Consider the following 23,502-nt stretch of genomic DNA (forward strand, 5'->3'; position numbering starts at 1 on the left):
AGTTTCCATGTCTAACATATTTGAACCTTTAAAACCCTTTGAAACACTCACTTCACTGCATACCTAAATATACTATGTGAAATGAGATATGGCCTATACCGTTGCAAGATATCAGAATACTTTTTCCTGAAAACAGTTGGAGAACATCTGCGAACCCAATTAAAATAGTACAGCTGTGAAATTAAACACTCGTTTAAAAGCACACTGTTCTAACTTGCGAAACATAAAAAGTGTCATGTATATTATCCTCATGAATAACTAAATAAGTGTAGCAAGGTATTACAAGTTCAAGGGATACTATATGCACTGTAACTTTACAAAATCCTGAGAGCTTGGTACGATAATGCTCCACTAAAATCATTTCAGGAGTAAGTGCACAAGAACCATCGGTTTGCGTTCCTTGAAACGACTTCAAAAGCATGCTTGCTGAAAAGCTTGATATTCAAGCATCCTGCTTAAGAGAAATAAGGTACGTAATTTTGCCTTGCTACTTATCCCGTGTCCTATGAACTTTAAAATTCGCCGTAAAATGTAGTCCTGTGAAGTTCTCGAAATACATATTTTTTAATGAACATCATTACCATGAAAATCAGTAAAAAATATCCGACAGTAGTCCAAACAAACCGTCATAAGCCATATCAAACAAAATTTAGAGAGAAATAAGGTAAAATCACTTGAGATACATAACTCCAGTTAATGAAAGCATAAGTAATGCGCATACAAGCGGTACGAATAAAACTGATATTTTCTGAAAATTATAGTGGGTAAACAAATATCCTAACAAAAGCAGAACTAAATAAAATTTAATGCAGTAAAACCTAATATTTTCGGGAGACCTGAGTGTTTGCAAAATACCTCCTGTTCCAATAAGTCAGCATTTTCAGGGAAGATTACACAAGCCAGATTTATGTATAAATGAGGTTTAACAAAGGAAGAAAACAAAAGATAACTACAACGGACTTTGAATTAAAGCTTTTATTCAATAAATAAGTCTCGAAGTAGCTTATTTATTGGTCTAAAACCAATAAGAGTGTAGCTGTTCAATCGAAAAAATTTTGCAAGCGTAGCATAGAGACAAACCAATAGTACCAAATGTTTTGCAAGTCTATATGTAGCGATTTTAATTTCCAGCCAAGCGAATCTATAAAAAGTCTTGACACTAAATTATGACGACTTAACTCGTTACTATGAGGTTAAGTACCGAAAAACTTTAACTTAAACATTCTATGTAACAGAGAAAGCCTATAATACATAAAAATGCACCTTGCATGCCTTATTATTATAGACATACATTAAAATTAAGTCTTTAAATACATGCTTTTTAAATACTAAGAATTGCAAAAGAAAAAAAAAAAAAAAAACCTTTCTCCATCGACAAATAATCACTGTGGTTTCAAATCTTTGCTGATTCGATATGCATGTGTATTGTTCCAATCAAATTTTACACCCGTTACGGGCAATTGACGTCGTAGGGCTTTGAATGTTGTGGCAGACATTTGCTGGTAATTTTCTTGGACTGCATCCTGCAAGGGATGTACGAAACATCATTTTAACAGAAGTCCTTCAAACTTCAAGTTTCTTCGCAGTCTTACTATTTAATAATCATTATTAAAACAAATGAACTTGCCTGATACTTCGACTCTTCATCCCAAATTATTCTAAACACATCTTTTGCAGTTTGCGCGAAGTCAGCCTGAAAATTTATTCTGCAATTGTCTTACTTCTTTTCCCTCTTTCTTCCATAAAAACAACACTCAAAATAGATTTATAAAAACTAACAGTATATGTAATTTTGGCAGATGTTTCCTTTGTCGATACAAGTTGAACGTTGCCGTCTTCGTAATAATGCACATGTACTTTGATTATACCTTTAATTTCACATTGTTCGTTTTTGCCGTCCGCAATAGGTATTGTCCACTGTGAACGCCATCGCCCATTCCTACCGCAATTAAAGCAGGTAACTCAAAGTACACAAGTAAAGTACCTAGTTATGAATCCTACCATTACAGATTGGTTCTTTCTGTGTTCTACTTCTCATTATATGTGCAGAAAAAACCTAGCAGTATAATGAAATGTAGAATTAGTGTTGATAACTCCTGGTGTATTATTCTTCATTGAATAGTTAGCACTAATAATAAACTTGAAATTTATGATATTCTTGAACTAAGTGGCAATTTCACTAACTATACAGAAAAATAATCAATGATAGTATTTCACCAGAAATTCTTTGGTTGATACCGATGACTTTCAATACACAACGTCAGTGAGCCGTTGTTCACAAATACCGCTGCTATACCTGTTTCTTCGTAATGGCTGTCAGTGTATTTGTCCGCTTCCTGAATAATCAGTTGCAATCTTTACAACACAAAAAACTTGTTTGAAAGAACACCGCGAAAATTTTCGAGTCCATGTGTTGTTCATATTACCTCAGATTTTCGAATATTTTTTAATTTCTAAAATTGCACGAAAACTTAACCTAAGCTTATTTCAGCAATTTCCTGATATATTTAGTGAATTACCAAATAACCTAAAGACTGTTGTAACAAGAGCGAAACCAGCTACATAAAGTGCAGATAACAAACTTCTTGTACTGCTTTCCGCCAAGTCTCAGAACCCCCATCATTTGCATTTTCAATTTGAATATCGGTAGCTTCTTTCCGTAAATGCTCATATTTGAATGAATTTCTTGATCTAGGATCATAAAATCGGCCATTCGGCATTTCATTGAATGGTGTGATTAAAGTCTGAAACCAAAAGCACATGAATATTTTACACAGTTTTTTCTTTTTTTTTTTTTTTTCTTTTGTGCAATGCTCAACTAAACCTCCAACACCCTTAAAAGATTTCTTAGTACTCTAAAACGTACCTCACCCAAATGTGAAATATAGTGCGGCATATTAAGTAGGATTAATTTTCACAAGATGCAATGGTAACCGAAAACAAATTACATTAAATTCCGAAAATTAAGTTTTTCGCTTCTAAAAGTTTGAGTCTCCGCACCGATCACTAAAGTAAAGGAAAACTAGGTTTCCAATTTCATAAACTAATGTGTGTGGTACCTGTCTATCAACACTTTCCAATTTAACAGGGATGAATTGTTCCTTATTGTATTGTGCAAATATCACAGCACAGCCATCTTTCAATAGGTTATCGTTGTTCAGCAACATACGCACATCGTTAAAAACCTATGCAACAAACTATATGATTTTCTTACCTGGCAAGTATCAGCTTTCAAAATTTTCTTTTAACTCAAGCAAATCTTAGAAACTCTGAACAGCATACAAACCTAACAAGAATGCCATAAAGAATATGTTCAAGGACTGCCGAAACACAGAGGAACGTATTTCAGTAATCCTCGTATAGAATGCAGCAATATCGCCGCCTGACAGCTAATTAAAGCCCATAAGAACTACTCTTAAGATAAGTGCTACAATTAAGCGCAATAGTGCACTGTGACCCAAGTGCCTTATCAGTCTCATTACATAAGCTATAATGTTTTCATTGCTGCCCTTAGTTTTCCTACATTTCAAATGACAAAAGACAGTTCTGATGAGGCTTTCAAAGTAGCGTGAGGCTTAAATTTTTTGTGTGTTTAATAACTGAAGAACTAGATATATTCGTTTTATAAGATAAATGTTCGCCGTGATATTGCGATGCTCAGTGCAGCGCATTATGCATCTGTGTTATTACTTTTTTTTTTTTTTTCGGAAAAAAATTTACAAGAGACATATCAGTCACCAAGTTCATTCGTTTAATTGTGAAAAAAAAAAAAGGGCAGCAATGAAAACATTACAGCTTATGTAATGAGACTGATAGGGCACATATTTTCGAAGTCAGGTTAAGTAAAAAATTAAAATCCGATAAAAACCTCATTAAACTCTCCAGGAGGAGAATGCAAGAGGAAATTGGAGACAATTCGTATGCTATCATTCTCACTGATCACGTTCCCTTCGGTCATTTTCCTTTGTCTTCAAATCAAAGAAGAATCTGCAACAAATCAAATTTTCTAAAAAAACTTTCAATCTCCTCAACATACGGGTCCGAAGGTTAAGGGCTTTCAGACTTCAAACCAAACTGTCCAAAATAAAACTGCTCAAGACAACGCACCCCACCACCCATAACGATCCCATCAATTGAAACCTGCACTCCCACAGGACTCACAAGCCGCAATAAGTCCCCACAAGACGCAAATTTCTAGACTATTCCGTCTACAACAGCATTGTTCGACGCAAACACTTCAACTAATTGAGCGAAAACCTACATTTCCGGCTGGTAGTTCACGGTTGCCAGTGGTAGTAAAGTCTTGCAAGTTAGGATTAACGGTTAGCATCACTGGGTATAGCACTGAAGGACTTGAGGAGATGTGAGCAACAAATCGTCACGGAGAAATTCATACCGCGCATCTATATTTCACACACCACAACAAGTACCACTAACACTTTTATTGTTCAGTTAGGTCACAAAAGCAAACAATAAGATTGAGATATTCGACGAGAACCATCAAATTAGTAAACTTGAGTTATATGTTTATAAACTGTTCTTTGTTTCTTCTTTACTATTATCAGTTCCCTTTATCAGGAGCCAACCATAAAACAGAATAAGATAAATTAGGTTCAAAGCAAATGAAGATACGACAGAGGATGATAATGTATGTCGAAAACAGTGTGTTACTAAAAGAAAAAGCCCTTGAAGCTGATCATAAAAGTACTGTATAACTTCGCTTTTGATAATCATATAATTCTTTCTGTGACACTTTCAAAATTACCAGTTCATGTATAACGAATTCATCACGTTCCTTTAAAAAGTTAAGTGAACTAGGACAATCCTCAAATGCTAAAGAAATTCGCTATTTGCCTGGAGAGGCATTTAATATGAATTGAAAAATTTTAAAGTAGAACATAAAAATTACAATGCATAATTACAACACACAAAGCATAACTCGCTTGGTACAATTTATAATTTTTCCTAAAATATTTGTCATTTTAAACAAAAAGCTTAAGGAACACCACAAATTATGAGACAGTGGTTTGTCCCACTTTAACAATTCAGTATCTCAGAAACTTCCAATAATAGTGCTTGTCTATTCAATTTGTGCAAAAACTCTTCCATTCTTTAGCCAAAAAACTCCCCTCATGTACTAAATTAAAAATGAATGCATTTCAAGCACTTTCTAAAACGTTTTAGAATTTGGGTTTTTCATTCAGTCCCTTTGCGTGTTTCATTTCACAAAATGCTCCAAGCAAATCCGGGCGTAAACCAATTCATAGACAAAACAAAAGAAAAAATCGATTAAAGAAAGCTCAAACATTAAAATCAATGTAACCAGACCAATTTACCAGTCGATATTTGAAATAAATTATCTCTTCTTTTTTCTTCTTTTTTTTTTTTTTTTTTTTTTTTTTTTGAGAAAACAAACCAAGGATCAGCCACTAATTAGATGCAGAGAATAAAGGCTCACAAATTTAAATTATAACAAATGGAAACTTTAAAAAAAAGCTTAAAAATTTCACGTTGTGTGCTGTGAACTAGTCTACTAACTGTGAAAATTCTTCAGAATTTACTTGTCGAAGTGGACATCTGCTAAGTTCCAATACGTTTGGATTTCAGAAAATACCCACAAAGAAGTTAATCGCGAACCAAGCCACAATATATACATATCGATAAATCTTGAACAAGGCGATACCATCGATAAGTAATCGATATCCTTAATTAACAACAAACGGTTTACCAATTTTATGCCTTTCTTCGCCTGATAAATTCAATTTTTTACGTTGAATTTCACGCTCACTCATGTTTCCTTTCCTTCGTCGCTCTAAGTCCTTTCCAGCTTGGATAAACAAGAATACATTTATCGCCAATATTATGGCACAGGCAGTTAGCACTTTACGTAACTGTTCATGTGCTTTGTTCGTCTGAAAATCATGAAGAGCTTACTTGTCGAAGTAGACATCTTCTAAGTTCCAATACGTTTGGATAATTTTCAGAACTTGCTAAATACTTTCCTACCACTCCATGTACTTATTTTAATACCTTTAAGTAGTCAGATGCATTACTCCATAATACCTTCCGACCATTAACAATACTTTCGTGCGTGATTTTTTCCTGCTCAATAACCTTCCTTTGCATTCTGAAACAAGTCATAGTTTTCCTTCTATGTAATTCCCACAAACATAATTTAAACGCTTCATATTCCAAGGATGGCTACAAGTTCACAAATACTTTTTCCATCAAGTATTCACACAGAATTTTCCATTCATCAGAAAGTTAACTTACCCTTCAGTTTGACTATCAGTTGGCTTCGGGATATTTTGGTGTCCGTATAAAATATGACGTGTGCGACGTGCGTGCGCGATATTGACCCGCCTTTTCAGAATCTCAAGCATTTCAGAGAACGGCTGTGAAATGTCTATAATTTGCCGAGGTACACTTCATAATCCAGAAATGAAACGCGTTCTTCGAGCTTGAATTACAAATCTAACACACGGGACGACTCACGTAAGTGAGGGAAGTCACCAATGAAAACATTTGATCCCACTGAGGAGGCATGATTTTACTTGAAGACGAAGCTTTGACGACTGCTTCTGATTAGTTCGAAGTTGTCGTTTGACTTGTGTAAGGTATTTCATGGTCGCTGTCTTAAATTCATCAATTACATATTTGAATATATGCATCAATAAAGCTGGTTCACGAAAAAAAGGATGCATTATTGCTTTCAGGAAAGCATGCTCGTTCGTCGCTACTAATGTTCTATTTTTCTGTGAATGGATTTTTGATAATATACTTTGATTTCAGAATAATTTGGATGGGAGAGTGTAGAAGACTTTTTGAATATTTCGTTATCGTTGGCTTGGAAGATGGTGCTGAAGATCTGGTACCTACAGCTCAAGAGTGTGGATGCCGAAACTCAGCTCCCTTAGCTCCAATTACTGATATCTGTGTGATCTTCCCCGGTCTAGGCGAAACGGTATTCCTGTATCCATTTTATTCTTTTGAAGTCGAAATATCCTGTAATCACCCCCTTCATGTTATGTTTTCCAGGTCCCAGATGGATTTGAGCGTATCACAAGTACGCCAATGGGATACGCAGCTGATTTGAATCACGGTTCATTACGAACCCCCTCAGTCTTTTTATGTTTCCGACGAGGATATCATAAGCCACCGTTGGTTGATATCGGTTAGTTTATGATATACTCAGTGGTTTGCTGTAACTTTTGTCTGATTGATTTTAACTTCTGTGTTCAGGTGTGCTGGACGAGGGTCGCGGAGAAAAGCCAATGCTTGACTCGAACACCGTATTGACGACTCCTTTCGGCCGTTCTGCCAATGTTAACAATGCCTCACCGGGTATCGATTCTTGAAATCATTCTTTTTTTTAATAGTTAGGTTCAACTAAATTTGCACTAATTTACTTCCATCTTTCATTTAAGGTGTTTTCCTGACATATCGACGTGCACAAGCCAATAGTGCACCAAGCCAACTTGTTGTTACTCACATCTGTGTCATTTTGGCAAATAAAGGAGAGACAGCTCCACATACGTATTATAAAATTCCAAAAAATTTGAACAAGGTTGGAGTGTCCTTCTGCATTGCGTGAAATTAGTAATTGCTTAAGAAAAAAAAAAAAAATGTAATTTTGAAACTTCAATTATTGCTTTTCCAAGAACTTGGAAAAGCAAGAACTTCCATAAAAATAAAAAGATCTTTCCTTAACGCAATTATCACGCCTTCCAATCACTTCATATTTTTTCTTATTGTAAAGCATGATTTAGAACACTGAAAAGTTCAGTAAAAAGTTAGATATTACTGAATGCTTATAAATTTCAGGGCATGGTTGGTTCTGATGTATTTTTGTGCTACAAAAAATCACAGGGAGCATCGAAACGAATAGCTTATAAACCAGCAGTTTTGGATCATTTTCCTTTAGATAACAAATTTACGTTGGCTCAGAATATACCAATGTTTTGCCTTCCAGTGGGTGCTTTAATCGAATGTTGGCCAGCAAGGTGTCAACCACCGGATAAATCATTCTCTACTTTCGTTCTAACCGACCAAGTGTGTTTCTTTGTTTTTTTTTTTTGAATTTTTTCACTTGTCTATCTGAGATTTCCACTTGGTCGATTTCGATGAGATTGATCTTGATATCAATGAATAAGTATTTTGTATTTCTTGGCTGTGTTTTAAATCTATTGATGTCAGTAGACTTTTCCAATTAATTCTCACAAATATTTAGGATGGAAGTAAACTTTATGGCTCATCAGTTACCTTTTATGAACCTTACACAAAGCCACTTAGCATGGAACAGATGGAAAAATTGGAACTAGTAAATGAAACAGTTACGCGCGGGACGGTAGAAGATTCTTCCAATACCAATGATCCAGCTGAACAGGTTTTTTCTAACTTTAATTTTCTTCTTCAGGGTTTCTTGCCGTTTACAATTTGATTTACATGAAAAATATTAAAAATTAATTCAGATGACATTCCACAGCAACATGTCAATTTGTATCATATCCAAATATCCATTTTTCAACGCATTTAAGCGGTTCCTGTTTTACCTTCATCGCATATCTCTCTCAGGTGCACATAGTGTTCCCGTGGAACGTTATATATCGCACCTTGTGAGTTTTTGTTCCACTGCTGCATTTTTTTTTTTCTTTTTGTAAACTGTGGAGAATTTTGTACTTTTTTATGCTACCCGATATTACAAATTAAATGAACTGGCATCTCAGACTATATCTTCGTTAATATTGCTTTGTTCCACAGATGAAATATTTTATAAGTCAAACCGATTTTTCTTCTAGTCAAAATATGTTGTTTAGCTCTACGAAGTGTCATTTCCGTCACCACGGTGTCCACGTGTACTAGTTCAGTTGGGTAACGAAACAATTTCGTTCGAAAGTCATGACGATTCGCAGTTACCTCTTTCGGGTGCCGCTTTTTTCGATACACTGAAATGTCTGGGACCACAAAATCTGATGTATGGATTTATTACCAAGAACCCGTATTTTTTCATCTAGGGTTTCTTTTTTCTTTTTAACTCATGTAAAACAGAACACTCATAGAGAATTTTCTCATTTAAACATAATTATGAGACTTCGAAACCCAACGTAAGTTCAGGTATCTGATGCTGCTTGCGTTGCTAGAACAAAAAATATTAGTTCATTCGTTGCGTCCTTGGCTACTGACGGCTGTTGCGGAAAGTGTCTGTGCTCTAATGTTCCCATTTCACTGGCAGTGTCCTTACATTCCTCAATGTCCGCTTTCGCTTGCTGGTGTGCTTCATGCTCCACTTCCTTTTATTGCCGGGGTTGATTCCAGGTAAATGAATTTAATGGTAATTTGAAACATTGGTCAATGTTGAAATGATCTTTCGGGTTTTATATGTGAAGTTTCAGAACTCAGATTTGACGCACTGCTTTTTTGGTATTAAATAAAGCAAAGATTTCCACACTTAAAATCTGTAATAATTGCTCTTTTCAGATATTTCGATCTCTACGAGGATCCGCCCTCTGATGTTACTTGTTTCGATCTTGACACTTCAACAATCAGTTTTTCTTCCGTCCGTCAAACGTTGAAACTTAGTATGCTTCCGAAGGTTAATACCGTACATAGCCAGTTTTTATCGCATTGATTCATTTTCTGGATGGAGCGAAATTTAAGAAAGGTTTTATTTGTTTTATTGTAAATTTGTGCCTTTAATCAGATTTTTTTTAGAAAGCTTCACGACAACTTAAGAACACTCTTGAGAAACTTCACAGACGGCTTTATCAAGAAGAATTTAATGTAATTGCTTTGCGAAAAAATATGGATTTTATGCCTTTGGATATCGACTATGATATACAGCGCAAAAAACGGATGCTTGAAATCAGCGTCCAGGATGCTTTTCTGCGGTAATGATCATCATTCCCATGTCTTTGCTGTTATAGCCTTTTGTCTGGGTTTTTTTTTTTTTTTTTTCAGGTTCCAATTATATTGAACAAAGAGCAAACAACTTGATGGCATTAGTTGATTCTCGTGATCTTAATTTTAGATTCATGGCTTCTTTAATGCAAGGATATACTGCTTACCTCAGACCTATTCGTTGTGCCCCGCGTTGTGTTGGAGCTACTGATACGGGCTCGCTCTTTGACCTTGATGCCTTTCTTCACTCCCGTGATAGGTAATTAATTAAGTTATTATATGTTAAGTTGTGTTATGGTGCATAAATTTAAGCAATTATGTCGTATCCAGTTGTTCTAAATGTTCTAAATGGAAATATTTTCAGTCTTAGTCTTTTTCAGGTCGTCATTGGAATTCTTTAAACGATTTAGCGAAACACAGTCATTCAATCGGTTTATCGAAGAGCGGTCATTTGTATCTGACAAAAATACTTATAACGCGTTCTTTGATGAATGTATTGCAAAAATTTCCCAAAATGGTACCTACTTTGCTGTATTGGTTTGCATAAATGCATGCCATGTTTCATTTGTTAAATCCAGTGGTTAATCTAGCCTCCAATTTTGATTATAAATTAATGTTAGGAAGTAATAGTTGATAATTGATCTTCGAGCAGTTTTCCGTGCATTTTATTTATTAAAATTGATAAGTGCATCATATTTTTTATATTTTCAAGATAATCGTTCATCAAATGATTCCCTTGTGGAATATGAGATGTCAGCGAGTTGTCAGACGGAATTCGTTCCTCCTCCGGAATCTACTCTCAACTCAGATGGCCAAGAATTAACCTATAAATATGAATATTTTCCAAGGACACTTGAACCAGCATTGTTCCAGCTTGAAAATTTACACAAAATGAGCATCGAAATGAAAGGCTCAGGTACTAGCAGTGGTATGCAGTGAATAAGTTGCAGTTCCTATTATATGTGATTTTTGGCCATATCTGTTATACCTTGCAAAACTTTCCACTTGTTTCGTTCGAATTTCTAGATTATTTGGAGAGTGCTTTGATTCGTACAAAACAAGAGGCTCGTAGCGCTCTTGAAACAGCTATATTAAATGCTCGACATTCACCAGTTACATGGCCAAAGACTTTACTTTTTTATGCATACTCTATTTGGTTTATGCTGCTGCCTTCACTTGTTCATCTTGCCAAGTCAAAAGTGAAAATTTTGCGACTAGCACTTCATGTAAGTGAAATTACATTAGCTTTTTTTTATACGGTTTGTTTAGAATTCTCGGTTTGTTAATTCTCTGTCAATTTATTTTTGAAAAATTCTCAGTTTTTATGGAATTTATCATTACATTACTCGAATAATATATTTTGAATTGTTTTGTTATCAAATTACTTTTTTTTAGTAAAACAAGGAATTGAAGTTTTCAAATTCATTTAGGTACTAGATAGAATGGAATATTCAGGTATTTTACCACTCGATCAGGTCTGCTACCGCATTGTGATTCAATTATGTGGCGATTTTGGATATCCTATTCTTGCTGTTAAAGTCCTTCAAGCAATGCAGGTAGATTTTTAAATCCTGTCCTTGAGTTGGAATCTGATGTTTTGGATAATATATCAGTTTTTTTTTTTTTTTTTTGAATTTTAGAGAAGTGGTATGGAACAAAATGCAGTGACATATGGTATCTATCATCAAGCTGTTCTGAAAGGTGGTTGGCCAGTGGGTGATCGAGTTGAAGCTGTAAAAGCATGGAATCGCTTAGCAATCGTAGTGCGAGCTATTTCATTATTTAAAATGAATTTGTCATTGGCTTCAAGTCGCCATTCCTTGCAGTTCGGTTCGGTTAGCGTTACTAACTTCATATAGTTTCATGAAGAAGTATTTGACTTTTATGAATTATTATATATGCTTATATATATTGCAGATATCTGCTGCTGACAGTTGGTCACATAGTGAGAATGCATCCTATGGTAGTGCAACGAAAGAAAATGAACCCGTCTCTGTTGAGGTAGTTCGATATCTTCATTTTCAAAATCTTCTAGGGAAAGTTTTTGATGTTTCTAGAGATTATTTTCATATGTAGTTTATTTGATTTATGGAAAGCTGGTAAACAAATTTTATGTTTTTAAAAAGGTGGATTTGTTTCTATCATGATATCATATTCTTGCAAATTTAGGTACCAACAGCAACTGCTTTGAATATGAATGAAGATGAATCAGCGCTCAATCAATCGTCACAGCTGAGGAATACCGTAGTTGGTTTTTTTCTTTCTTTTAAATGGTATCATTTCAACTATTCATTCCTTATTTTCCTTTTTTTCTGATGAAGCTAGCTTTTGATATTCTTCACTGCTCTATAGCTCACTTTGAGGCTGCATTCTCAGAAGGAAATAATTCAAGTGACTTATTAGTCGACCCATTAGGAGCTATTAATATGACGCAAAATTTGTCGACAACAGCATCAAGACAAGCCGGTGAAACGATGAGTCCAAGTCGATTAAGATTCATCAAAGAGCATAGTACTTCGCCATTTGCTAATGAGGTATTGGTGAAACTATTTCAAGCGTGTATGGTTAACCAATGAAGGAGAACTGGAAATGTTTAAGTGAAGTATTTAAACAAATACATTATTTTGGTATTATACTTTAAAGAAATGAAGGATTTATGAAACGAATTATTTTGTTGGTATGTTCCGTGAAGTGAATGAATTCCGAGATCACTTTCAGCACTCTATGTATATTAGTCGCCAAAATATTTTCCTGAACAGTTTTTTAGCTACTGCATAATGAATTGGTGGATTCGAGACTGAATGAGAAATCAAATTCATGGCTTCGAGGCCTAACAAGCAGTCCAATTGTTAGCAAACTCATGCGCAGCAATACTGCAAGTATTTGTTAAATGAATTTATTTGGGTCATTTCTGAATTGGGTTAGCAGATTCTTTCTAATGAATGGGATTGTCACTTCAGTTTTAATTGTGAGTGATGGCTACGCCGAACAAAAGAGATCGTGTTCACAAATTATATTAATTAGAAGCATTTGTTTATCCGATAGGCAAAAAAGACCTTACTTTTTCGAATAAATTTGAAATATTTTTTTGTTTTTGTTTATAATTTTTTTCTCGTAAGTATAAAGTTTGTTGGTCTCTTGAAACACCCGTTTGAATGGTTGGTTAGGTCAATTTAGCAGACTTGGGCCATTCAAATATATAGAAATTAAGGCAATTTTGATTCGCCTTTCGACAAAAATGATTCGTCTCTAACATTGTCACCGAGTTTGGCATCCTTGGTCAATCAAATGAAAAAAGGTTACGATGATGTATTGCAAGCTGGAAGTCTGTCATCACGTTTGCGTGAAGGAGTCAACACTTTGGTGAATGAAGTACGTAGTTTAAATCGTTCCTATACGAAAGATGGAGGCGAAAGTACTCATAGCTCACAGCGTGAAGTTAATGAACAATCAGACCAGGTTCGAATTTCATTTATACCGGATATTTATGTTAACTTTGTTAAGAAGGTGACCATCAAGTATCTTACATGCTGTTGAAAATTGTTGTACTCAGTATATTTTTGAATTTTCTTTTATTTTCAGTTTTATCCATTTTTAGCAGCTGCATCTAAATGATCCATTGTTTCAATTGGATTCTGGTTCACATTGTTCACTGCTTCCATCAGACTGGTGGTTAGCCGACCAAATTTTCGCTTCTGCTTCAACTCCACACGAACTTATTGATGTCGCGATCTCATCCGCTTCTCTCTGCCCTGCTTGCAAAATGGTTCATTAATTCTTTCAGTTAACATTTCATTGTTCTTGAGTCTAGAAAGCTTTGTGTCCACATTATCCTTTCTTCAAGCGTGTTCGCATCAAGTCTATCATCCCTGTGAATTTTAGGTTGTATATGATGAAGACCTGATGTCTGGATGGACAGTCGATGAATCAAATTTGAATACAAGTTGCGTCTATTGTGAATGCGCTTTTGTTCCCTCATTGACTGTTAAAATTCATCCGCGGGAAATGCCGGTGGAAGGTAGTTGGTATTTGCTATCGTCCTTCGCTACTAAAACTTCAGATGATGACAATACGCCACGCTATAATGGAGATAACGAATCTATAGCTAGTCAGCTTTCAGTGAGTCCTTTCAATTTCTTCTATAGTTGTTGCACTCATTCGCAGGTTTTGTAGTTTTTTGGAGATTAATTCTTGTATTTTTAGGTTCCGTTTCTAAGTCCGCTTGTTTTGCGTCGCGAGTTGGAGAATTTATTAAGCGGAAATTACTTGCTTCCTGTATATTCGTCACTGAGGCACTCTAATCCAATTGTATTTTGGAACGTTCTTTATTATTCTCGTCGCTTGTCCTTACCTACGCATTTTCCTAGCTGGCTTGGTCAGTCAGTTCATGTACGATGTGTTTATGATGTACCAGTTTTGCACACAGAATTCACTCCACTGTTTTTCGTAAACCCATCACACAAGGTTCGTACTCTCATCAGTAAAACAAAATCTAAAAAATTTTATTTCGCTGAAAATATGTCTGTCATTTTCCAAGAAGTCGAACATTAATTTATGCAGTGATATGTGCTTATTTCAAGGATATCATAGAATAGTTTCTAGGATGGTTTATTACCAAGCAGTGAGCGCAGTGTTAGTATATGGCGACACGTGATTACCGCTGTGCAACAATCCAGCATTCTTCGCGCATTACAGGTGATTTTATCTGAGAACCGCAATGCTACTGATAATGGCAAATTCCCGCGTCGATTTCCGTTGTTCAGGTATTTTAGATATCTTCATTGTTTAATTCAATTTGCAGAGATGTATGTAATAATTTATAAGTGGGAACTGCAAGTGCTTTTGATTTATATACTGTAGAACCTTATATTGCTTCTAGTTAATAACCAAAGAATTTTACTTGGAATTGTGTATGACAGGAAAAATTATTAGGTGGTGCTCGATGTGTTTTTTTAATTTTTTTGCTTTCATTCTTTAATACGCTGCCTTTAAAATTAAGTGTGTGAAATTATCGACTTCCTTTGATCTCCATAATAGTCATAATTTTTTGCTTTGAGTCAGTGATTGAAGTCAGTTGTATGTTACTGTCCTTATCTTGAAACCAACTGCGAAGGAAGGGAACAATAAAACCCATAGAATACTACAATTTTGGATATTATAAATGCGCTATTTCCAGAGACGTTCAGTTTGTGGCACTGGACAAATATGGTAGCGCAGTTGATCGAGACCAGCTGGATGAGCAATATCGTTCCGACTTTGAACGCCTTCCACCTCGAATCCTACCACTATTGCCTTATTCTGACTATCCTCCTAAAAGCCTTTCCAGGATTTGCCGGAAAATCTTCCTACCGCTTGATGTTTTCTAATGTTTGTTTGTGTATACTTGTCATTTTCTTCAAACAGTTTTCTAGCTTCACCTTCCGCACAAATGATGATCGTCATTTTTTTGCATTTCTTTTACACTTAATGATTGCTGAAAGTTTGATGTTGCGGGTCAATGGTAATAAAAGAGCGGCGGATATTTACTGATTAAATTAAATAAATAACAGAGCAATTTTTTTAGCTCAGTGATAGGGACTCAACAATTGAGCGAATTTGATGCTATGTTATATTTAAATAAATGAAAAAGAGCAAATGTATGCTAAGTTTTGTAGTGTCAGGATGGACACAGTCTTATGTAGGCGGTGAGCTTCAAAGGAAGGGTGAATAGTGGCGACCGTTCATGCGTATGTAGAAGGTTATTGTGATATGTATATTATGCAGTGTTAGAGGTTGGGTTGTTTGCAGAGACATGATTTTTAGAGGTAAAGTTTTAGTGCGGTCAGAAGTCTTCGGGATCCTGTGTTTCACACTTCACTGATTTTAGATTGAAGTGATTATGTGGTTGTGGGCATTCACCTCTTAAATGGGTGTTGCACAATAAGAATGTGGATGTGCAATATTTATGAAACCAGTGAATTAGCGCAGTCTATATAATATACTGGAAAAACGGAGAAGATGCGAGAAGGATAGCTAGCGTCAGTTGTTTTACCATGGCTGGGAACAGTGAGAACTTCCAGCTTGTTGTGCTAGGTTTTTTTCACCTTTTTCCTGTGCTGGCTTTGTGAATTTCTTTGTATTGGTTCCAATATCTTCAAATTAATCGTTAGATATGTTAGTTGGGAAGATATATACGTCTAATATTTCTCAGAGTTGCAATAAACATCAGCTAAAATTTTTTAATGGTTGTACATGACTGTTTTAGAAGTGGTAAACATTTTGAAACAAAGTTTCTGCAAGTGAGTGGTTTGATTGGACGATTCCCCCACTTTTATCGTACGATATATATCTGAGCTAAAAATACAGGTTATATACCGCTCGGAATTCTCAAATTCAGAAACTGCTTGACATGAGGAAAAGTGGATTTCTAGTTTTTCAAATGATCTTTGCAAGAGTGAAGGAAGTGCTTTCATTTGAGACAAATAAAATGAGGGAAGTGGAAGTGGTATGGAGCATTTTTTTTCGATGGAACATTATTGAAACAGCATGCTTTTTAATGTAGTAAGCAGGAGAGTTCATGATTTCGGTTGAAACACAGATATTTCCAGAAGAAATAAATCTAATCGGAGGATGTAATTTCTCCTAACATTCCTGCCAATTATGTTTTTTTCTAAAAGTGTTATTATAATTGAAGTGTGTTTTATTATAATAAATTCACTCGTAAAACCGTTTTCCTAATATCGTCATAACAGATGTTGAATATTGCCCCAATAACAGTAGTATGATTTGTCATATTTCCGAGAACAAATCAAATCAATCAATATAATTGTATGAAGTGGACGTGGTGGAGAGTAAGACGGTTGTAAGAAAAAAGTATCACTTATTAAAACTCACATAACTAATGAGTAGAAGAAACTTGTTCTTTTCCTAATTTTGTTTTATCTTTTCAGGTTTAAATCTCAGTTTGACAATTTATTCAATTCCTAAACACTTTAATCTAAATAAAATCTCAAACATTTTTGCTATGCCAATCAAAAAAAGACAAATCAAAACAATTAAATTTGCATCTTTTGATGTGCGTGCCCTCAACCACTATCATTCTCTTCAATGATAGCACCAGAATTGACAAATTAAACAAAGTAAAACAAACAAATTTATAAATTAAACACAACTTATTCATGAAATTTCTATGAACTAATTAAACTAATTGACGATGGAATTTAAATGAAGTTAAGGAATAAGTTTTTAAATTCTTAGTTCTGAATTTCTTGTCATCTTTCCTTTATATATTTCTCATTTTTCATTCGAAAAGGTATTTTGAACAGAAAATTCAACCGAATAGCTCATAATTATGTTATCGTAAACTAGCGCGACTCACAAATTGTAATGAACAGCTACTGTAGTTATAAATTAATTAGCTTGCAACTGAAAACACTCACTTATACAATCTGTTGTTCTCCTTACTTCTCAGGTTGCTTTAGTTAAAAGATCATAAGATGGGATGACTGTTGGAATAATGATTGATCATAATGATTCGCAAATCAATGCACCCAGTAGATGGAACTCTTTCGATAAGTTGAAAAAATACATTAATAGAATTGAAGAATATGTAAGGAGATAAAACTTCTTGGAAACAGATACCAAATGTCTATAAAGCTTCAAACATCTTGCAATGGGCTCTTCCAGCTTAAGTTAGACAACTTATAAATGAGAGCTCTTTTACACTCTTTATTCGTATTTCAATTTTACTACACTTAAAAATGAAATTAAGTAATTTCTGTTCTTAATAATTATTGAATGATAACACTTAATTACCAATTACTAAATGAACCAGTCAAGTTCACTTCCATGTAATCCACACAAACCAAAAAGTTTTGTTTGACAAAATTTTTAGACTTAGAACTCATTATGCACTTCAAATCGAGGTAATTTTTAATGTTACACTAACTATCCTTATGTTTGCTGAGCTAACATCTTCCCTTAAAAGAGAAAAAGTTTTACCTTTCGTGTGAAATAGCCATATGCAAAATGAGTGAGTAAACAACAATGCTTCTATACCACAACATACCACACCATCAATGGAAACATTAAGTACCTTAATATCCTGATGACTTATAATACTGGATTAATTTTTTAAATTCTTCCGAGATACAACTAGAGTAGATGTGGAAGAAAAGGACGTATGACGAATATTGGAAAAATGAAAGTGGGAAGAATTAAACTTCTGCGCATACATGCTTATTCATGTATGTTCGTATTATGTGTGTGTCTGTGTGTGTGTTAGCAGCACTAGTGAACTGCGTGGTAGTCTCACATTATCTTCCTTTACTCTACTGTTCAAAATAACAGCTGAAGGGAATGCAGCAAAATCGAAGAAGACGGGAGAGTAGGAGAGTTGAGGAATTCAAACACGAGAAATCTCGGATAGCACGAAATTTTCGTTTCAAAACTTCTTGTATGTAGATTATGTACAGAGAGATATATACATAAATGCATACACACACCGCTAATAAACAAGAAGCAGATCCACGTAAAGAAAAATATTTGCACACGTACCTTCCGACCTGATGAAACGATCCTCACTCATCATTACTTCTCCATCTTTCTAGAAATGTTTTCGTCTCCAAATTGTTATTTCTCCTTAATCTTTTATATCCCTCAGTTTTTAATACTTAGCTTTTGGTGTTCCCTACAAGACAATGCATTCTCCCTGAGAATGGCTTTCCTATGTCTCTAACTGTAAAGTACTTTTCCGCTTGTGAAATGAAGCGGAACCCTTAGTCTGTAACAATGGATCTGCAAAGAAATTCTTGTACTTTTTAACTTCTCATCACCCTGTCTTATCCATCGTGGATCTTCCCATTCAGAATTCTATAAGTATTCATTTCTTTCCTTCTTTACGCCTATTTCATTCGACTGTCAATTTGTTGAAATTTTCATAAGCCATAACATATAGCCATTTTGTCTTATGATTCCTAATGCCCTATCTCTTAAAAAGATTTTGGAAAAGAAAAAAAAAAAAGATTTGCAGTCATAAATAACGATCAGTAGCCTAAATTGTGTTCTCTCCTTCTTCCATTTTTCATGTATGACTCATCTAATTAGTCTATTCAGTTTCTGCCCTAGTTTTTCAGATAAATCTTAAGTTTGAAAACGAATGATAGTTTATGTTGAAAGAAAATCAAAGATTTTGTTCTCAAAATTTTCGATATTTCACAGAATGAAGTAAGCAGGATTTCATATTTTAAATGTATCTCCCTCTTTTCTATCTTTCTAGAAAGACAATAATAAATGTTCCTGTCGCTGTATTTTACATTATGTTCATCTTTATTGCTACTTTGCATACATAAAGTGTTACCTTTTTTATTCGATTTCGATTTGCCTTATCTCAGATATTTCTATAGATCTGTTCATTTTTCTGTTTCATACGATGACTTCGGATCGTTGTTCATCACTTAGGAAATTGAACATATCTCTTCATGCGTTATCCTTATATCAAAGTGTAAAAATCAATAATTCTGAAACTAACGGATTACTCACTACAAGAAATTATTTAATAGAGATTTGCTTATCTAGATAAAGAAGAAAATGGATTTGTGTATTTATTCACTGTGATTTTAAAAAGGCGTCGATAATTTTTTATTGCAAAATGAATTAATTCTTGAATTCAGCCAGTTAGTTGAATTTCTTAGTTCCTACTTGCCACCAAGTCAAGAATAAATTTTAAAATTTTTAGTAAATAAAATATTTTGTTAAAAAAGCGAAAATCAAAAAATATATATATATTCCACATATCACTGTTAGTATCATCATTCGTATGTGAATATTTTAAAAAAGAAAAAGAGAGCTGTGGTGTTATTTGTGCTACTACTAAATTCAGAAAAAAAATTCTCGGTTGAAATATATTTTAATAGAATGGTAAAATTGTAGGATTAAATTTGTAGAATTAAAGTGTGTTTTAAAAAATTAAAACAAATTTTGAAAAGAGGGAAAGAAATAAACATAACATGGATTGTGCCAGGTTCCTAATAAGTGCAAAAATACTTTAATTTTGCTAGATGTTTTAGAAGGAATTCTGCAAAATTTTAATTTCACATTTGAAAAATGAATTAGCTAGGTCATTTCAAATTCGATTTCTCAAGGAAATTTTTAACAAAGACTTAATTACCATTACGCCGAGAACTATTCAACATCCAAAAATTCTTTTTTTTTTTAAATATTTGCATGAGGAAGTGAAGATTTAGTATGTCCAGAGATTCGATAAGATCCAATATAAGGTTCATAATGTGATGTTTGCAACAATATTAGGAGCGCATTTTAGTGCAGGCCGAAAATTTTCAATTAGAAAGTCACTGAATTCATTTCATTGCATTAAATTGTTTTAAAAAAATAAATTTATGATAGTACCTTAAAATAATTAACCAAAATATCCATTATATTACCTATTCATTTCTAAAAATGTTAGTAAATTTTAATATTTATTCTTTCGTACTTGCTTTAACATGTGCTGCATTAAAAATTAAGGATACTGGCTAGATTCAACTAACTGGACCAGACATAATTTAAGCTTAAATCAGAAATTCTTAGATTAAGATGATTAGCATAACATCGCTATCTGCTACATACTATTCCTTTTATAATCACTGTATTAAACATTTGCAACTCAGTTTTTGTAACCGGCAAGTGTCTATTCACTATTTAAATTGTTTATATTAGTTCAGATTCCGATTTGACTATTGCCCTTCCTCATTATCTCAGTTTGACGGAATCAAAATTTCATTTCTTTTAAAGCAAAAGACTGCTTTTTTGCGAAACTAACCGTTCCATCATAAGAGGTATCAGTTTTAAGAATTAGCAGATGTTTAAAAATGTATTTGTAATAAACTTTGTGTTGTGGAAGCATAACGCATAGTAGAATCATTGGGCTTTATTATTATTATTTTTCTCTCTCATTTTCTCCCATTTTTTGAACACTTAACAAAAACGCTTGTATTGCTTTTGTTTTTTTTTCTTTATAGCAAATTAATTAATTATTAATCACTCCATAGTATGTTCTTTTCTTTGCTGATTATTCGTATTTGTATGAGCCAATCAAAGAATTTTTTGTGATGTTTTTTTTTGTGATGTTAAAGAATTTTTTGTGATGTTCAAAGTAAATTGCTCTCTTCGATAATATTCTTAAAGGAAGTGAGGGAAATTTCAGATATACAGAAATTTGTACCACATTACTAAATAAGCATTAATTTATGAAATATCTGCCGTACTTTCAAAAATGTCTTCAAGACATCATAAATGTATCACTTTTGTAGATTTTAAAAGTTTTGCAAGTAAGAAAGCATCTTCTTTGAAAAACTTCTTCTTTCAAAGTTATAGTTATATTCTGCGTTTTGTGGTAGAAAATAAGCTTAGAGTAAGTTGAGTGTTTTAAAAAATGATACTACGTAATTTACTGTTTTTGCTGCGGCCTTAAATTGCTCACTTCTCAGCGATCATGACGTTGAAAAGGATGCAGAAGTGTGATACAAAGTTCAGGTGACAGAAAAAACAAACTTAATGATTTGTAAACATTAAAAGCGGAGATCTATCAAAGGTTAGTTTACTGCTGTCAGATCCTAGCTTCACCGAGAGAAATTCTGTACTCAATACTGTCTAATTTAGCAGAATTTAAAAGTCTTCTTATATTTATGTCTTGTCAAATATAAATGCAATGCGCATGAAATTTTACAACTTCTTCGAATATTTGCCAAAATTTTTAACAGAAATTTTCATTGTATATAATCCTCAGAAATCTGAAATATGTAAAATGGTTCTAAAAAAAGAAATTATATTTGCTGCTAAAAAATTATTGAAAATGAGTTATCATCAAAGTGGCTAGAAAAATTTGGTCTGGAAATGTGAGAGAGTACTTGCACTAATTTATTATTGCGCGTCTATAGCTTTTAAAAGGATAAACCCAAGTAAATATGAAATTCAGGAAGAAAATGAAATGCATAAATGCAGAACAGAAGCGCAAATTACCGAAGTCTAATGGTTGAAATCTTGTACACCCAGTGATTTGTTTCATTTCTTAATGGATGAGGAAATCGATGATACAATTTCATATTACGCTGAAGTAGTACTTCTTGGGAGAAAATTAATAATTAGAGCTGATTAATTTTCTAGCTGCACATCTTAACTAAAATCAGTAGTCCTAAATATTTTCCATCATTAATTTCAAATTTTCCTAGGATAAATTTGTAATGTTTGAGAGTAACATTTTTAGAAATGTGAAGTGGTAACACTGAGGAAGCAAATGATGTTTTGCACAATTAATGATATCTATGTATTTGTGTACTTCAGTATTTTAAGGAGTACTAAACCGACTAATGTTGTTATTACTTTCACATTACTAAGTGATAGAGAAGGTAAAGTGAATAACAACAGCAGCAGAAGCAGTAATACAAGCGTTCGAGAAACGCTTTCAATTTCATTTCAAATTTTTTATTTCAAAAAAAGAGGAAGAAAAACAGGGAGGCAGTAAGTAAGAAAGTAAAGATGCAGAGGACTAGGAAGAAGGAGAATCCGGGAAAAAGGAGATCTGTTGGGACTAAATAAACTTATTTTTAGAGTGGGAGTTTGTTGAATTGCGGAAGTTGCTACATTGCTTGACAACAAGAGTCAAGCAGTATTGGAAGAGATAAGTGGCGATTTCTTAAAATTTTGAATCTTTGAAGTTCTAGAACTCTTGAGCTCTGAAGCTAAAGCTCTTGCAATCTCTGTTCATTGCATCAGTCTGCCTTCCTCACATCCAGACATTGCTGTTTTAGTGATAACGCGCAACCACCTTTTCGTTTACCTTAGGATGTTACTCCGTCCAGTTAGAAGCTATAAAACAATAACTCTCTCAAGGCATTTGCATTTTTCAGGACCATACTGCAACCAAAAACCACAAAACCATTACACACAATCGGAAATTTGGCATCCCGACTAAAACAGGAAAAGCTTGCATGTTGGTTTTTCAAGCGCTGTTCATAAGTTCTTGAATCCATAGACCAGATCAGAAGCGTGTAAGCAAGGAAAGAGGAATAGAAAAGATGCCTGGAGCGCCACGTTTTACGCAGAAACCTTCTATCCAACAAACTCCGCAAGGAGATCTGCTAATGGAGTGCTACCTGGAAGCCGAGCCACCACCTGATATTGTATGGAACCACGCTGGCACGCCAATTATTGCTGGACCACGTGTAGAGCTAACACTTACTAATTTGCAAACCAATCTTTACAAAGCGATTCTAATTATTAAGGTAAATAATTTGTCGGTAAATTGTGTTATATTTTTATAAAATTATTTATACTTCAGCTTTATTTCAAAATTTAGTTTGCTAGAAATATATTTTTCTTGGATTATGGGCACAACAAGAATGTTTATTAATTTGGAACACTGGAGATTCTATTCCACTTTAGTCAGCCTTAAAACCAACAAGTGATATTTTAAAGCCCTTATTTGCAAAAATCAAAATATTGAAAATACAGCCTATATGTCGCTTGTATCATCACATCTTCCACCTTTCATTTCCTGTTCTATAATCTAGTCTTGCCAAAAAAAATTAGTAGTTATAAGTACTGATCACACCTTTGCTCAGTTCATCA

General features: G+C 34.0%; 4 protein-coding genes across 4 annotated transcripts in view; 2 read left to right on the forward strand and 2 right to left on the reverse strand.

Moving 5' to 3' along the window:
* Positions 1-1,382: 1,382 nt before the first annotated feature.
* Positions 1,383-3,958, reverse strand: Bma-cap-1 (Uncharacterized protein; the record flags this gene model as incomplete). Its single annotated transcript, XM_043073682.1, has 7 exons — positions 1,383-1,523; positions 1,616-1,693; positions 1,780-1,939; positions 2,218-2,336; positions 2,583-2,744; positions 3,060-3,185; positions 3,869-3,958. 7 exons carry the CDS (start codon positions 3,956-3,958, stop codon positions 1,383-1,385), a joined length of 876 nt encoding a protein of 291 aa, XP_042929616.1.
* A 1,747-nt stretch (positions 3,959-5,705) lies between these two features.
* Positions 5,706-6,383, reverse strand: Bm10992 (Uncharacterized protein; the record flags this gene model as incomplete). The annotated part of the gene is made up of 3 exons (XM_001899306.2): positions 5,706-5,912; positions 6,031-6,127; positions 6,274-6,383. The coding sequence occupies 3 exons, from the start codon at positions 6,381-6,383 to the stop codon at positions 5,706-5,708; spliced, it is 414 nt and encodes a 137-aa protein (XP_001899341.1).
* A 419-nt stretch (positions 6,384-6,802) lies between these two features.
* On the forward strand, positions 6,803-15,263 carry Bma-denn-4 (Uncharacterized protein; the record flags this gene model as incomplete). Its single annotated transcript, XM_043073683.1, has 27 exons — positions 6,803-6,964; positions 7,039-7,174; positions 7,243-7,344; positions 7,428-7,567; positions 7,825-8,052; positions 8,231-8,386; positions 8,472-8,615; positions 8,817-8,974; positions 9,115-9,315; positions 9,478-9,592; positions 9,712-9,887; positions 10,028-10,156; positions 10,278-10,414; positions 10,610-10,813; positions 10,924-11,123; positions 11,328-11,453; positions 11,538-11,732; positions 11,815-11,898; positions 12,067-12,144; positions 12,261-12,431; positions 12,665-12,776; positions 13,109-13,356; positions 13,496-13,663; positions 13,780-14,016; positions 14,101-14,361; positions 14,500-14,660; positions 15,074-15,263. The coding sequence occupies 27 exons, from the start codon at positions 6,803-6,805 to the stop codon at positions 15,261-15,263; spliced, it is 4,419 nt and encodes a 1,472-aa protein (XP_042929617.1).
* Positions 15,264-22,949: 7,686 nt separating this feature from the next.
* Bma-unc-22 (Uncharacterized protein) overlaps positions 22,950-23,502 on the forward strand; it is a gene marked incomplete at both ends in the record, with an annotated part of 35,778 nt that continues 35,225 nt past the window's right edge. The window contains one exon of the mRNA XM_043073684.1: positions 22,950-23,156. Within this exon, the coding sequence (XP_042929618.1) occupies positions 22,950-23,156 (207 nt within the window). The remainder of the gene's footprint in view (positions 23,157-23,502) is intronic.

The sequence above is a fragment of the Brugia malayi genome, assembly GCF_000002995.4.
Source record: "Brugia malayi strain FR3 genome assembly, contig: Bm_v4_ChrX_scaffold_001, whole genome shotgun sequence".
In the NCBI taxonomy this organism is placed as follows: domain Eukaryota; kingdom Metazoa; phylum Nematoda; class Chromadorea; order Rhabditida; family Onchocercidae; genus Brugia; species Brugia malayi.